The following is a 14,445-nucleotide window of genomic DNA, read 5'->3' as shown; positions in this document are numbered from 1 at the left end:
TGACAGAGAAAAATGAACTGCACGAGCAAAGCCCGTCTGGATCGATCAAGGTCGTTCTTGGCGAGCTCATGTGTCATGTGTACGTGGGTACATACGTCAGTATGGACGCCATGAGCACGTACGCAGTTAACCAAATTAGCCCCCAATTCATCGGAGTTTTACCACACTGCCCAAGCCTTCCGTCCGGACCAATGCTTTTTCTTCATCCTCTTCTTCTTCTTCTAAAAAGAAGCCTCCTTTGTTTATCCATGGCCATGCATCTCATCTCCTATATATACCTGCCCACGTTCAGCTTCTTCCTCCACCAAAACACACATCGTCGGCTCGTCGCAACAAGTCAAGAAGCAGAGCAATTCAGTAACCAAATCATCAACAAGAGCAACCCAACTCTTCAGCTAGCTAAAGATCTCTCGGCAATGGCGGCGACCAAGATCTACATCGTGTAACTAACTAACCAATGCTCTGTCTCCCCTCACTTCTTCTTCTTCCTTGCCTCTCCCACCATTATTAACTGTCCAATCTCCATGAATGCAGGTACTACTCGACCTGGGGCCACGTGGCGACGCTAGCGGAGGAGATCAAGAAGGGCGCGGACACCATTCCCGGCGTCCAGGCCACCATCTGGCGAGTCCCGGAGACGCTTCCAGAATCCGTCCTCTCAAAGATGCAGGCGGCGCCGGCGAGGGAGAACCACGGCGTGATCACGGCGAGTCAGCTTGCCGACGCGGACGGGATCCTGTTCGGGTTCCCGACGCGGTTCGGGATGATGGCGGCGCAGATGAAGGCCTTCTTCGACGCCACGGGCGGGCTCTGGCACGCGGGCGCCCTGGCCGGCAAGCCCGCGGGGTTCTTCTTCGCCTCCGGCACCCAGGGCGGCGGCCAGGAGACCACCGCGCTCACCGCCGTCACGCAGCTGGCTCACCATGGGATGGTGTTTGTGCCTGTTGGGTACACGCATGGAGCTGGGATGTTCGCCATGGATGAGGTTAAAGGTGGGAGCCCATATGGGGCTGGGACCTTCGCCGGCACCGACGGGAGCAGAGTGCCCTCTGAGGCCGAGCTCGCGTTGGCGGAGCACCAGGGGAAGTACTTTGCCGGCGTCGCCAAGAAGCTCAAGGCCGTCGTCTGAAACTCTGAAGATGCAGCAAAGTTATCTGAAGTCTTGGATGATCATTCGTTTAGCGATTTAATTACACTGTGTTTGTGATTTGTGTTTGTGTTTGTCCTGCATTTTCATTGCTTTTTTGGTGATGCCATCAACCGAAAGCAGTGGAGTTTCTTCTGAAAAGGGTGGACTGACTCTCGGCGGGGCCGTTGTGCCGTGGCTTGGACCAAGGTTTGCCTCCCAGTCCGGCTGGGGGGTCTTGGTGTTCGGGATGCCAATCGCGTTGGCGGAGCACCAGGGGAAGTATTTCGCCGGCGTCGCCAAGAAGCTCAAGCAGACCGTCTGAAACCCTGGATGCAGCGAAAGTTATCTGAAGTTTTTCATGATCATTCGTTTAGCAATTTACACTGTGTTTGTGTTTTTATTTGTATTTGTACTGCACTTTTCTTCGTTTTGTTTGGTGATTTATTCGTAAAGAACAATAAAATACATGCTCGTGGCGTCAGTTTAATTATAGCCTCAAAATATATATGGGTTCTCTCTGGTTTGAGCCATGTCGCAGGAAATTGGGATGCTTGTAGTTTAACCAATGCTGTGCCTTTCAACTATTGTTTGATGCAGAGTGATGTCCACATCCTGCTATACTACTCACTGGACTATTTTACATACATGTATTCTAAAACAATGTCAAGTGACACTTTGCTATGGCTAAGCTACCGAATACAATACTCCAGTATAATAATGGAATATTGATTGACGATCTGGTCGCTAGCTAGCTGCATCCAAGCAGCTTGCAAGTGCAACCACAGCTTTCAGTACAACGGAATATATATTGTCCAGCTTTCAAGGGGGTGATTGCGTATGTGTGCGTGTCAATTTTTCAAGGTGTGTACCAAAAACAAACTCATCGATAAGCATCTCAACCCCGTCTCCCGTCTCGTATCTATATCATCTTCATTAAATATGTTTTTATACTCCGTATTTGCTTTCGTGAGGCAAAAATAATGAGTTAGATTAACAGTTGTATCTACATAAGATATCCCTCCGTATGGTCGTTAAAACGCCACATCAGCTTTTTTACCTAGGGCATCTTCAACAATGGGTACTACACGATACCAAAAAATGTTAACCAATGTGAGAAGGGATGAGTATCACAAGTAAGTAGTGGTTACTTGTACAATTAACCAGTACTACACGGGTATCAAGAAAATAGAGAATATGACATGTGGTTCCATCAAAGAAGAGAAAGATATAAGACAATAAAAAATTATTAAAAAAAGAACAAAATTAGTACAAACCACCATCCAAGATGTCCTTAGGTGACTTACCTAAGATACGGTACCTGATGCAGCATTGATTGCCATAGGTACTAATGTTTTTTTACTACCCCTATTTTCAACAATTCTTTACGACATTATTTGGCCTGCCCCATAATTAATCCGCCAAGACATGTACGATAAGAAAACCAGTCATTACAATTTCCAAAAACTTTGTTTTTTTACTGTTTCTCATACGTTCCATAAATAACCACTCCCTCCGAAGTTAAATTCTTGTCGTGATTTTAAGTTAACTAGCCGAAATACCCGTGCGCTGCCACGATCCGCTCCACATATTTGAAAAGATTTTGAATTTGGCTATGAGAATACTTTATTGGCTAAAAAATATTTCATTCAGTCTTTGTCATTTTTTCGTTTATTTTTTGGGTGCATTTGATTTTGATTTTGCTTTATTTTTTTTAATTAGAAGGAAAACAATTTAATTGCTTTGGGCCAACACCCATCCAGTCCAGCTTCTATCCCCCTCCTCTAGTTCCAGCCCAGCCCAGCCACCACACATCGTCTTCTTCGGTCGAGAGACACACAACAGCACGCAGACGCGCCTGCAGTTCAAGTGCACGCCGCCGCCTCGAATTCTCCTTCAATTCTCTCGCTCCCGACCATTTCTTTCAAAACCGAAACCGCCAAATTCATTCTCATCACCTCATGGATCGATTCAGGTTTTTAATCTTAACTTGCATATCTTTAATCTCCCCGTGCCGCGCCCTTGCTCTACTCTCCTCCTCGTTCTCTCTCTGCATCGTGTTAACCCCAAGCTCTGAGATCCCAATCGCGGCCCTAAGCCCAGCGCCTCCAGCCCAAGTCCAACCACAAACCATATCTAAGGAGGAGTCATGGTGGTAGCGATGAATGAGGAGCCGGCGGTGGCACGGGAGGGACGGGGATGCGGCGACGTGGGAGGTACGGTGCCTCCGCCACAATCCGTATCTCGCCGCCGCGGCACCTGGAAGAGGCGGTTTTTTTTTTGTTTAAGGTGCGTGTGAGAGGGGCGAGAGGCGCGCCACAGCGTGTTGGATCGGGATTGCCCGCGGTTTGACGAACGACGAAACCGCGTGGTGAAGGGAACGGTTCGTATTTTTTAGATATGTATAGAAAATAATAGCATGAGTCACCGTGGATAAGTAACTATCGGATCCACACATCAGGATATTGAAAAAAACAATGAGATGGGACCAAACTACATTCTTTTTTAAGTCCAGAAATATTTTCGAATTTTAAAGTCTGAGCTGAGAAACGCAGAAAAAGAAAACAAGAAAAAGAAGAGGAGGAAATCAATCGCACATGTCTTTTTTTCTCGAAAGCCAAAAATGAAACAAAAAAAATACTGACAATTGTGGAGAGGGTCCAAATCCCAAGCCTCCTCCTTAACCTAGCGACAAGGATTGCGGCGCCACACATCACCCCTCCTTCCTTCATCCTCCTCCTCTCGCTCTCCCCCCCACAACCAATCCCAGCCCAAGCTCTCCGTACGCAGATCCACCCCGATCCCCACGAACGCGCCGCTCGCCGCCGACCACCGTTCACGCGGAACAGAGAGCCGCGCGGGGAGGACCAAGGTACGCCACCCACGCTTTCCTCCTCCTCCTTCCCTTGCCTTCGTGGATTGCTCTTCGATTCCTTCGTTCCCGAGGCCTTCCCGCCGGCTCGCGGATTCGTGCTGTTAGGAATCAGGAGGGCTGCGCGGGTTCCTTGGTTTTTTTTTTCCCGTCCGATCACACCGCTAGGTTTGATAGATTTCGCCATGTCTAATGTTCTCGGTTCGTTCGTTCGCCGGCGATTTCGGTCCCGTGGTTTTTTCCCCGTTCGTCCTGTTGTTGTTGATTCGTTTCGTTTTCCTCCAAGCAAAGCTAGGATGAACAACGCTGGGGAATAATAATAATGATTCCCCCCATCAGCCTATCGATCGAATCGGGTTCCACGGAATCTATTGCCTGCCAATTCGAATCTAATCGCGTGCGTCATCGCATACGTCGCAAGCGGATGGAGGAGGATGATAGCTGTACTGTGTGGAGCCTCGTTAGATGGGTCAATGGATGCGATTGCTCTGTAGTTCTGGGTTCAATTTCTCATGAGAGTATCACGCTGCTCTCTCCCTCTCTCCCTCCTGGCATAATCATCACCAGATCTTTCTCTTTGTCAGATTGAAAAGGTCTTCTGTTTGCGCATTGTTTAATTAATCATGAGCAGCACTGGGAAAGAAAAAAAGGTTGTGTTCTTTTCGGCTGTACAAAAAAATACAGTGGGAGGACATGGACGTGGCAGCGTCTCTCTCGTGCAAATCGTGAGGTGTGTCGGTCTGGGAGGACATGGACAGGGACAGGGGAACATGCGGAGCCGCACAAATGGCCAAGGCTTGGCTTGGTCACGGGAGGTGGGGGCTTGGTGTGCAGGACCTCTCAAGTCCCAATTATTGTGATTGGGATCAAGGGACATCGAGAGCCCCTTTTGGTTTGGATCTTGTCCTTGTCCTTCTGCAATTTGCAAGGAGACTGTACATTGGGGATTAATTGTGTTGCCTAGCAACTTGCGTTTACAATCTGAGTCCTGTTGGAGTATGTATGTATGTGCTTTGGTCTGTTTTCTTGCATGGAACTGAATAGTTTGTACCCGTCTGGTTTATGTTTCAGTTGAATGTACCATGCGGTCGGCAGGGAATGCATCTTCTTGTTAACTGATTACATTAGCAAAATCAATTGACATGGATGTTTACATTGTCTTTTTGGCAGCACACAATTAACTGCAAACTGTTTGGCTTTGTGCTGTTATGCCTAGCATGCTAAAGAACACACGAATGCCGTGAAAAATTTCGTGTCAGGATTTCACACTTTACCTATGATGCTTTGCCAGATTGCTCACACCCATTTTGCTTTTTTTCAGGATTTTCTCGGCTATATGCAACCTCCAGGAACAGTCTAGTTCCTAAATCCTTCTTCCATTCTGGCAGATATCAAGAGTTCATACAGGCCTCGCACCTGTAAGTGGGTGTGGCTTCACAACAATTCTGCAGTCAACTTATCACTGCCTTTGGGAGTAATCCCGTCGTACGTCTGGAGATTACGCCGAGCATTGGAGGGACTTTTTGTTGATTACGGTTAATTCACGACAGAAGCTGAGATGTAAACTATTTTTTCCCGATCTGAGTTCTCTTGTGAGATAGTCCTGTGATTTAGCGATGTGATTGGATCGACTCTGTTTTCGGATCTGGTGTTGGCTCAGTTGACTTATGGTTAGGTTTTTCTGCTTTTCATCTTCTGCTACACAACACAAAGTGAAGGTATGGAGAGTACCTACTGCATTCTTACTGGTTTCACATCCCATTGTGTCATGTGTCTGAACACAACTAATTTTTCCTTGCTTTTTATTTTGTACTTTAGGAGTGCTTTCTGCTGTCTGACGAAACCAAGATGGCCACTTCAAAGAAAGATTCTCGGGATCAAAGCGTGAAGTTCGCTGCTGGATCAGCGAGTCTGAACCAGATGACAGATGAAAACAACCAATCAGCTGCTAGTGGGCAGTATGATATTGATTCATCGTCTCAGCAAGAATCCAGGAGATCTGAGGACTGGAATAGGCATGCATGCTCTGATGATGACAAGGAGGAGAAGGTTCGGCACATACCGAAGAGCCAGTCTCTTGGAAACATGCTTCAAAAGGATTATGACCATCATGGTAGTGAAGGTACTGAATGTGATGTTATACTGGAGTCTAGTTTCAAGAGCAATACAGATTTTGCAGAATCGACTAACTTGCGGAGCAAGGAGAATGCTTTTGATGCCTCATCTGACCTAATGAGCCATGGTGTTTATGAACCTTCAGTTGACCATGCTGTTGACTCTGACAGGCGTCACATGTCTTGTGACCGAAGCAAATTTCTAAGATCACAGTCTGCTATATTTCAGATTGAATCCACTAGTGATGTAGAAGGTTCTGTTGATTCTGAGAGACTAGGCCCCCGCTGCAGATCTTTCGAGGGTCTATGTTCGCTGGACGGTGAAAAGGTTGGTTCCTTGAGTGGCGATGAAACGAATCGCTCTAAATCAAATTTGGATGAAGCTTTAGGCTTGGATGATTGCTCAGGAGGTCGCTCTGATGCTGCTGAAGGGGGTCAGCGGTCCTCTGCAAGTTTAGACGAAAAATTTATCAGGGATGGGATGCCAAGTCATGAATACTGGGATGGCAAATATAATACTGGTGACAACTCAGCTGATCCAGTTGCCCCATGCTGTGCTGATGCAGGGCATGGTTGTCACCATTCCGGCAAGGATATTGGGCTCAATAGAGCTATAGATCAAGGCAGAGAAGAGAGGTTGTGGAACAGAGATAGAGCTCTCCACCACGAGTCACTTGGCATTGACATGCTTAATTTGAAGAACCTGTCTGCCTCGAAGGATATTAGTGAAGAAGCTGAGCACAATGGAACTGGAATGAATGGCAGTCAGCAGTTAGATGAGGACCCGGATGAACTTTCTCCAAGAACTTACAGCTTTAAAAGGATTGAGGATTGGATCAGCCAAATTGATTTGGACAGTGATATCATTGTGGAGGAGCAGGGCGAAAGTTCAAGTTCTGCATCGACAAAATATATCGAGTCGCCGACTAGTGCTCATGCTGTGCGTCCTGATGCTAAAAGTCCTCTTGGCATGGAGATTGCTTACACTTACATTTCAAAATTGACCCCTGTTTCTTCATCTGCACAATTGGAAAATCTTGGTTTGGTTGCAATTCCAAGACTGAGCGCCTTCTCTGGCCTACGGCTATTGAACTTATCAGGGAACTCAATTGGTAAGATTTTTCTCCCATATTTGAGCAGATTAGTTATTCTTTGGCATATCCATTTGTTTCAGGAGATAATGTTGTCAAATTCTCTGACACCCGATGTTTTCTGCACAGTGCGGGTAACTGCAGGATCTCTTCCGAAAGGTCTTCACATGTTAAGCTTGTCGAAGAATAATATCTCAATTATCGAAGGCCTTAGAGACCTGACACGCTTGCGTTTGCTGGACATCAGCTACAATAGGATCTCCAGAATTGGCCATGGTATAGATTTTAACAGCTTTTACTTTCCCTTATCTTAAATGCTTAGTTTCTTGGGAACCGAGGGCTAGCTCAGTGATGCGGGTACTCCTAGCCCACGGGGTTTGACTCCCCATATTAGTCATTGTGTAGGCTGGCTAGATAGGATTTTTGCTATTTCCCATTAGCATGCTCTGACGAGAAAATTCATTATGCTATGCGGTCCTTGTTATATTGAATTTTTTGAAGAACAATATCTAGTTCAGCGTATAAACATTAAATTATGGATCTTTCACCATGCTCTTGTGGTCTATGACCAAGACAAGTTGTATAGACTTGGTTTTATTTTCTCATCGTGTTATGTTTTCAAACATTTGTTAGGTTTGTCCTCCTGTTCTTCTCTGAAGGAGTTATATCTGTCGGGTAACAAGATCAGTGAGGTAGATGGCCTTCACCGCCTTCTGAAGCTGAAGGTGCTGGACTTGCGCCACAACAAGATCTCTACATCCAAGGGGCTTGGCCAGCTAGCTGCAAACTACAATTCTCTAGAAGCTATCAACCTAGATGGCAACCCAGCACAGAAGAATGTAGGTGACCAGCACCTGAAGAAGTATCTGTTAGGCCTGTTGCCAAACCTTGCTTTGTACAACAAGCATCCTGTAAGAGCAACCGGCTCGAAAGAGGTCTCGGACCGTCACTCGCACAAGATCTCTTGTTCCCACCGTTCCGAGCGCAGCTCCAGATCGGACCGCAAATCTTCCAGGTTGGCGCCTGCCACATCTTCCCGGCACGCCCGCACCTCAAGCTCTTCGCTGAAGCAGTCAAGGAGCCGGAACATGCCCGCGCCAGTGCTGGTGTCTAGACCAGTGGAACACGTGGGCGCTGTGGATTCGGCGATGCAAATCCAGATCGAGGGGCAGTCGCAGTGAGGTGATTCAGTCACAGCTGCCTAGCCAGTCAATGATCTTCGACCTAAGGAGGTTCCAAATTTTTTTCTATGTTTAAGTTTGTAAAAAATAATGAAAGCTCAAACTGTATTTCAAAGAGCAATTTCCATATACTACCAAAGGCATGGAGATTATTTTTTTGGATTTAATATCTGTGTGTTTGAATAATAACTCCTTGGAAGGCTGTAAAACTTTGACAAATATATATCTCTGGAACCGAATTGATATAATCTTTCTGATGCTTTTTTGTCCATCATATATGTTTTGAGTTGGTTGTTGCGGAAAGTTGCTTATGAAGTTGGCACTGTTTGTTTGATCTTTGATCCTGCAATCTAGTTAAATTCAATTCCACCAATACTTAGCTGATTCATGTCATTTCTCTCAACAATAAAGCCTTGATTCTTGTTGCAAGTATGATAACGATAATCGACGGTTGATACATGTCTTAACTAGTGCAAGAATTGGCGAAACACACACAAACCCAGGAGGCCTAGGATCAACTAGGAAGACAAACAAAGAAGAAGAAGAAATTGCTCCAACAATGTACACACACACACACACACAAATCTATGCAGTGGCGGCGCCCTTGGCAGCAGCAGCAGCGGGGACATGGACGTCCTCATCTGCAATGAAGCGTTTCCAGAACCAGTGGCCCTTCCAGACAAGCACCATCTCCTCAATGGGCACGTTCTTGGTCTCCGGCAAGAAGAGCGCGATGAAGACCGTCATGATGACCACCCAGCCAGCAAAGAAGTAGAAGAGCCCAAACTTGAGATGGCACAGCATCGTCAGGAACGCCTGCGCAATGACGAAGGTGAAGAGCATGTTGACCGACACGTTGATGCTCTGCCCCGCCGGCCGGATCTCCAACGGGAAGATCTCGCTCGGCACCAGCCACCCGAGCGGGCCCCACGACCACGCGAATCCCGCCACGTAGACGCAGATGAAGAGCACCACCGCCGCCGCGTACCCTTTGGGCATCTCGCCGACGCCGCTGGTCCCGAACCGGACGGCGATGAGGGTGCCGACGACGAGCTGGCTCAGCAGCATCTGGGACCCACCCTGCAGGAACAGCTTCCGCCGCCCCAGCCGGTCGACGGTGAACACCGACACCAGCGTGGCGAACACGTTGACGAGGCCGGTGATCACCGCCGACATGAGCGCCCCGTCGCCCTTGAACCCTAGGGTCTCGAAGAGCACCGGGGCGTAGAACATGATGACGTTGATCCCCGTCAGCTGCTGGAAGAAGGGGATGGCGATGGCCATCGTCAGCTGGGCCCGGTACCTGCGCTCCAAAATGTTCCGCCACGGGTGAGTCACCAGCTTGGACTCCTCGCTGGCGACCACCAGGTCGCCGTACTCGGCCGAGATGTCCACGTCGGCGCCACGGATGCGCGCCAGCATGGCGCGGGCCGACTCCGGGTGGCCCCGCTCGATCAGGGAGTTGGGGGTGTCCGGGAGGAAGAGCGAGCCGAGCGTGATGATCCCGGCTGGGACAGCGGCTAGAGCCAGGCTCACTCGCCAGCCGTAGCCGGACTTGATCTTGTTCGTCCCGTAGTTGATCAGAGCCGCGGCCAGGATGCCGATGGTGATCATCAGCTGGAAGCCGATGTTGAGCATCCCACGGAGCCGCGCCGGGGCCATCTCCGACAGGTACACCGGCACTGACTGCATTCATCATCACTTCATTATTAGGTACGTACCATATGATTAGTTAATCAAACAATAAATCTCAAAAGGTTTATGCATGATTCATTAGGATATCGTTCTTGAACGTGGATTCTAGTGCAAGGATTTTTTTCCTCTTCTAAAGTCAAGGAGTCAAAGTCTTTGGATCAGGAGGAGTCGAGTCGAGAAAGCAATTGCCTCCCGTGGAAATTAATGTGTGTACCTCTCCTCTCGTGCAAGGACATCCACGAATCTCTTTAATTATATACACATATGTGATGGTGAAATCCATGTGGGAATGACAAGAACTGAAGCTAAGATGTTTTCTACACCACCCACTATGTTTAACTCAAAATATTTAACTTACAGCTACTGCTCCGACGAGTAGTATTAGGAAAAAAAGTGGATATGCATATGATCGGTATGGAGTGTGCATGTCCTACATGAATAGATTAAATAAAGTTGCCAACTAAAGTGTGCCTACGAATTAAACTTTCACTACCTGCAAAGTTTTATTAGTTTATCACTTTCACATGCATCAAGTACAGGCTTTGCATATGCACGTGAACCCTCTGATCGATATGATCCATGGAGGAGTTGCACTACTCCACAACCAGCTAAACAAATATGATCGTGTGTTGTGTTGATGCAGCTACCTAAAAGGCAAAATTAAGCTGCATCATGCAGCTGGAAAGACACCATTGTACTGTACAATATACACTAACTACTGACGTGATGATTCCCGTACGTATTCCAAGATGTAGACACGTGAATGCAATTTATTTATTTTCCTTTTTTGCCCAAATTTAATCGATCAGTTCACATGTCGCCAACACGGAATGGAGGAAGTATAATTCATACTACAATTTTGAAGCTAAAAGAGTCAAGATCTGCTGGTAGTACCAGCAGTACAGCTCATAGAAGAAGTAAGAAATGGTGGCCATGAAGACAAGTAATCTAAAAGTGGGGATAAGCAAAAGAACAAAGCAGTCAACCTCTTGGAAAGTAAACATCTCCTATTTGTCCTCCAGCCACATGCAGCTTGGACTTTGGGGAGCATGCATCAACTGGGACCCCCTCCTTTTTTAACTACTATATACAAATATTTCTTTTTGCTAAATAACTAAACTAGCCTACCAGCTTGGACTTTGCACATGCATGCTGGGTTGTTCGATCGATACATTAAGCTAAAGAATCTCGTCTCTTTGAACTGATGTTGATGGATATTTTTGGATTACTCATCGTCATTGACGAAATCGTGCTAGCTAGCTCTCTGATAACAGCAGAATATTCGCGTCCTATATTTGTTTTGCCTTTCTTTGTCCCATTAGCGTGATATATAGACCCTTCTCATCTTATTCTTCTTCTTTTCATTTTTCTAATTCATAGTACAGATATAGATACGATTTGCTAGCTGTAGCTTGTAGCTATCGTACATGTCGAACCAAACGAGACAGGAGACAGAGCAAAAATGAATCATAAACTCATAATCAACTCCTAAATCACTTCATTAACTGCAACTAACTAATCATCACGCACCACATGGCGTTCATAATTACGACGACGAGGACAGAAAAAGGAATCATATCATATCAACAAAAGAAATCAAAACAAGTAATCCATCCGTCCCATATTAAGCACGCGTCGCAACTTTGTCTAAACACTGCATGTGCACACATACACACTAAAACGCGTCGAGATTATTACCTGATTGGCGAATCCGACGCCGACGCCGAGGAGGATGCGGCCGATGATGAGCATGGCGATGTTCTCGGCGGCGCCGTTGAGGGCGGCGCCGACAAGGAAGGTGAGCCCGCCGGCGAACATGGACCACTTGCGGCCCATGACGCGGGTGACGGTGGCGGCGAAGAAGGAGGCGACGAGCGCCGCCAGGTAGAGCGAAGACGTGAAGGTCTGCAGCAGCTGGTTGTCGTACTTGCAGTACTGGTTCGTCCCCGTGGCCGACTGCTTCTTCTCGTACACCTCCGGGAAGAACTTCTTCAGGAACGGGTTCATCGACGTCACACCCCCTATAGAAATCAAATGATCCATTTTTGTTAGTTGTTAACTAGTGATTTGTTGAGTTGATGGGTTGAAGAAGAATGATCCATGGAAAGTGATGATGAGCTGACCTGAGATGCCGATGTCGTAGCCGAAGATGAGACCGCCGGTGGCGGCGACGACGCAGGTGAAGAAGACGAAGAGGGTGAGCCCGCCGGGGTAGTCCTTGCCCCCGGCAGAGTTCACCATGGCGCCGCCGGCCATGGCTGCTGAATTACAAGATTAAGCTAGCTGCTAGTAATTGATCAGAGCTAATATGAAAGAAGACGTTTGGTATTTGGTGGTGGAGAGGACAGAGGAAGCTCAAGGCCCTCCTTATATAGAAGAACTAGCAGCTGCCTTTCTTGGCGCAATAGCTGTCGTTTCTCTCTCTCTCTCTCTTGCATTGCATTTGTGTGCTGTGTAAGTATGAAGTCAACGGCCGAGGTGGCGGTCAAATTTAGGATCTGATTGGAGTGAGATTGATGGAGGCAAATATGAATTCATGCTGAGTTGGAAGAATTATCTATCTAGTATCTGAGCGAGAGTTGGCCGTTATGTCCTAGTTGACTTGTACACAACTTGATGGATCATCGGCCAGCACCATTTTCGTTGGCTTGTTCACATGCGTATACATTCCTTCGTTTCATTCATACAAGCTGCGCTGCATGCCTGCCGAGTAGTAGTAGACTAGTAGTGCTCAACTTGTACGTTGTTGATCCATCCATCAGAGAATCATATCGAATATATATCTTGCATTATATAATTATCAAAAATGGGTTCTCTGAGTCCAAAATAATCGGCTGGAATTCTATATTTTCAGTTGAGAGCATGATACCTAGACAGCTACTGGATTGAGATACCTTGCTGTGATCATGAGCTGCCATATGATATGATATGTATGATGGAGTCAGCAAGGAAATGCAATTACCTGGGGCTGTTGCTTAGTTTACTACGGGGTAGTACTTGATTTCGCCGGCGGTGCAGATTTTCGTGGGGAGAATATTAGCTGCACAAGAAATCGGCGGTTTCCTCGTGAGTGCATATCATGGGCAAACCTTCGATCTTTCCTTTCTGGGTGCTTTAGGCACGGATCAGGCATAAATTCGACCTCTGAAAAAGTTGATCAAGTGTATCTCGTGTGCGTACGTTCTTCCTTTCTTGCAGAGGCCGGGGAGATCTCCTTTTTGAAAAAAAAACCGTTCTTCCCTTCTTATCCACACGGCCAGCCTGTGAGTAGAATACTTTCATTTCTTTCGTACATACATACCAAGGCTACAAGCTACTCCCTCCAATCTATAATTCTTATCAAAATATTACATGTATCTAGACACATTTTAAAAATAAATATATTCATTTTTGGGCAAATTCGAGACAAGAATTATGGAACGGAGGGAGTAATAATTAAACTAGTAGAGCCAGCAGTTGCTTTCCTGACACGGTTTCCATTTCGAATCATCCAAATGAGATCATTACTTCTGAACCCTCTACCGGATCGATTAGTAGCAATTAGTTAGTTAACCGTTCGTTGGAGTTACTGACCATAAACTAGCTAGGAGCGAGCTGTCACAAGTCAGAACCAACGTAACGGCTACTTCGTCGTCTTCAGAGCTGAGAGCTACGTGTCCATATTTTAGTAAGCAGATACGCTCTAGCTGACAAGAGGAATGCTTGGCAGCTGCTTGTTTACTGGCTACCCACATGCATGCTTTCGAATAAACTGGTTGATTATGATATGATAATACAGACAGTATTATTATCATATTGCACGAATCACGGAGCACGATTAGCTTAGTTCTCAGTTCACCAAAATTAAGGCCCACTTGGCCCGTGAAGCATTCGCTGTAGTGTTAATTTCAGGGGTATATGTGGATTTGGAAGATCGATAATCACGGATGGACCATTGACAAGTGCAAGTAATTAAGCAGCAGTCCTCCTGACCTGAACACGGGTGCAGATTAAGGCAACGGCTATATGTATATCTGTTCATGGATCGATCTATGGATAAGATCATAAGAAAGTATGACAAAGCTAAGTCAGACCTGCATGCGTACACACTTTGACAGGCAGACAGCTAGATGGAGAGTTTGATTATTGTTATGTAATGTATGTATGGAGTACTTGCGTATCAGTTGTCCATCTACGCGCCGCCGCTATGTACTACTGACCATAAACTAGCTAGTATAGGTTCACTAAAACAATATGCAGACAAGCTTATTTCCACTCCTTAAAGCAACTCGATCTGTACTCTGTAGCAGCAGAGACACCGGAGTTTAGAGCAGATTAGCGAGGAACAGAGAAATGTAGCAACTTAATTAAGTTATAGACATAACTT

General features: G+C 46.5%; 3 protein-coding genes across 3 annotated transcripts; 2 read left to right on the top strand and 1 right to left on the bottom strand.

Annotated features, from left to right (window-relative positions):
* The first annotated feature begins 224 nt into the window (after positions 1-224).
* LOC100832004 (NAD(P)H dehydrogenase (quinone) FQR1) lies at positions 225-1,619 on the top strand. The gene is made up of 2 exons (XM_003561467.3): positions 225-442; positions 535-1,619. Exons 1-2 carry the CDS (start codon positions 249-251, stop codon positions 1,127-1,129), a joined length of 789 nt encoding a protein of 262 aa, XP_003561515.2. The 5' UTR covers positions 225-248; the 3' UTR covers positions 1,130-1,619.
* Positions 1,620-3,812: 2,193 nt separating this feature from the next.
* LOC100822782 lies at positions 3,813-8,641 on the top strand. The gene is made up of 5 exons (XM_010230169.3): positions 3,813-3,998; positions 5,320-5,716; positions 5,817-7,224; positions 7,333-7,479; positions 7,837-8,641. The coding sequence occupies exons 2-5, from the start codon at positions 5,666-5,668 to the stop codon at positions 8,382-8,384; spliced, it is 2,154 nt and encodes a 717-aa protein (XP_010228471.1). The 5' UTR covers positions 3,813-3,998; positions 5,320-5,665; the 3' UTR covers positions 8,385-8,641.
* A 136-nt stretch (positions 8,642-8,777) lies between these two features.
* Positions 8,778-12,487, bottom strand: LOC100822470 (sugar transport protein MST3). The gene is made up of 3 exons (XM_003557646.3): positions 12,203-12,487; positions 11,778-12,100; positions 8,778-10,070 (listed from the first exon to the last, which is right to left on the bottom strand). The coding sequence occupies exons 1-3, from the start codon at positions 12,333-12,335 to the stop codon at positions 8,970-8,972; spliced, it is 1,557 nt and encodes a 518-aa protein (XP_003557694.2). The 5' UTR covers positions 12,336-12,487; the 3' UTR covers positions 8,778-8,969.
* Positions 12,488-14,445: the final 1,958 nt, after the last annotated feature.

This window comes from Brachypodium distachyon, chromosome 1 (genome assembly GCF_000005505.3).
Source record: "Brachypodium distachyon strain Bd21 chromosome 1, Brachypodium_distachyon_v3.0, whole genome shotgun sequence".
NCBI lineage: Eukaryota > Viridiplantae > Streptophyta > Magnoliopsida > Poales > Poaceae > Brachypodium > Brachypodium distachyon.
The sequence above is the reverse complement of the archived record's forward strand: the minus strand, read 5'-3'. Positions and strand labels throughout refer to the sequence as shown.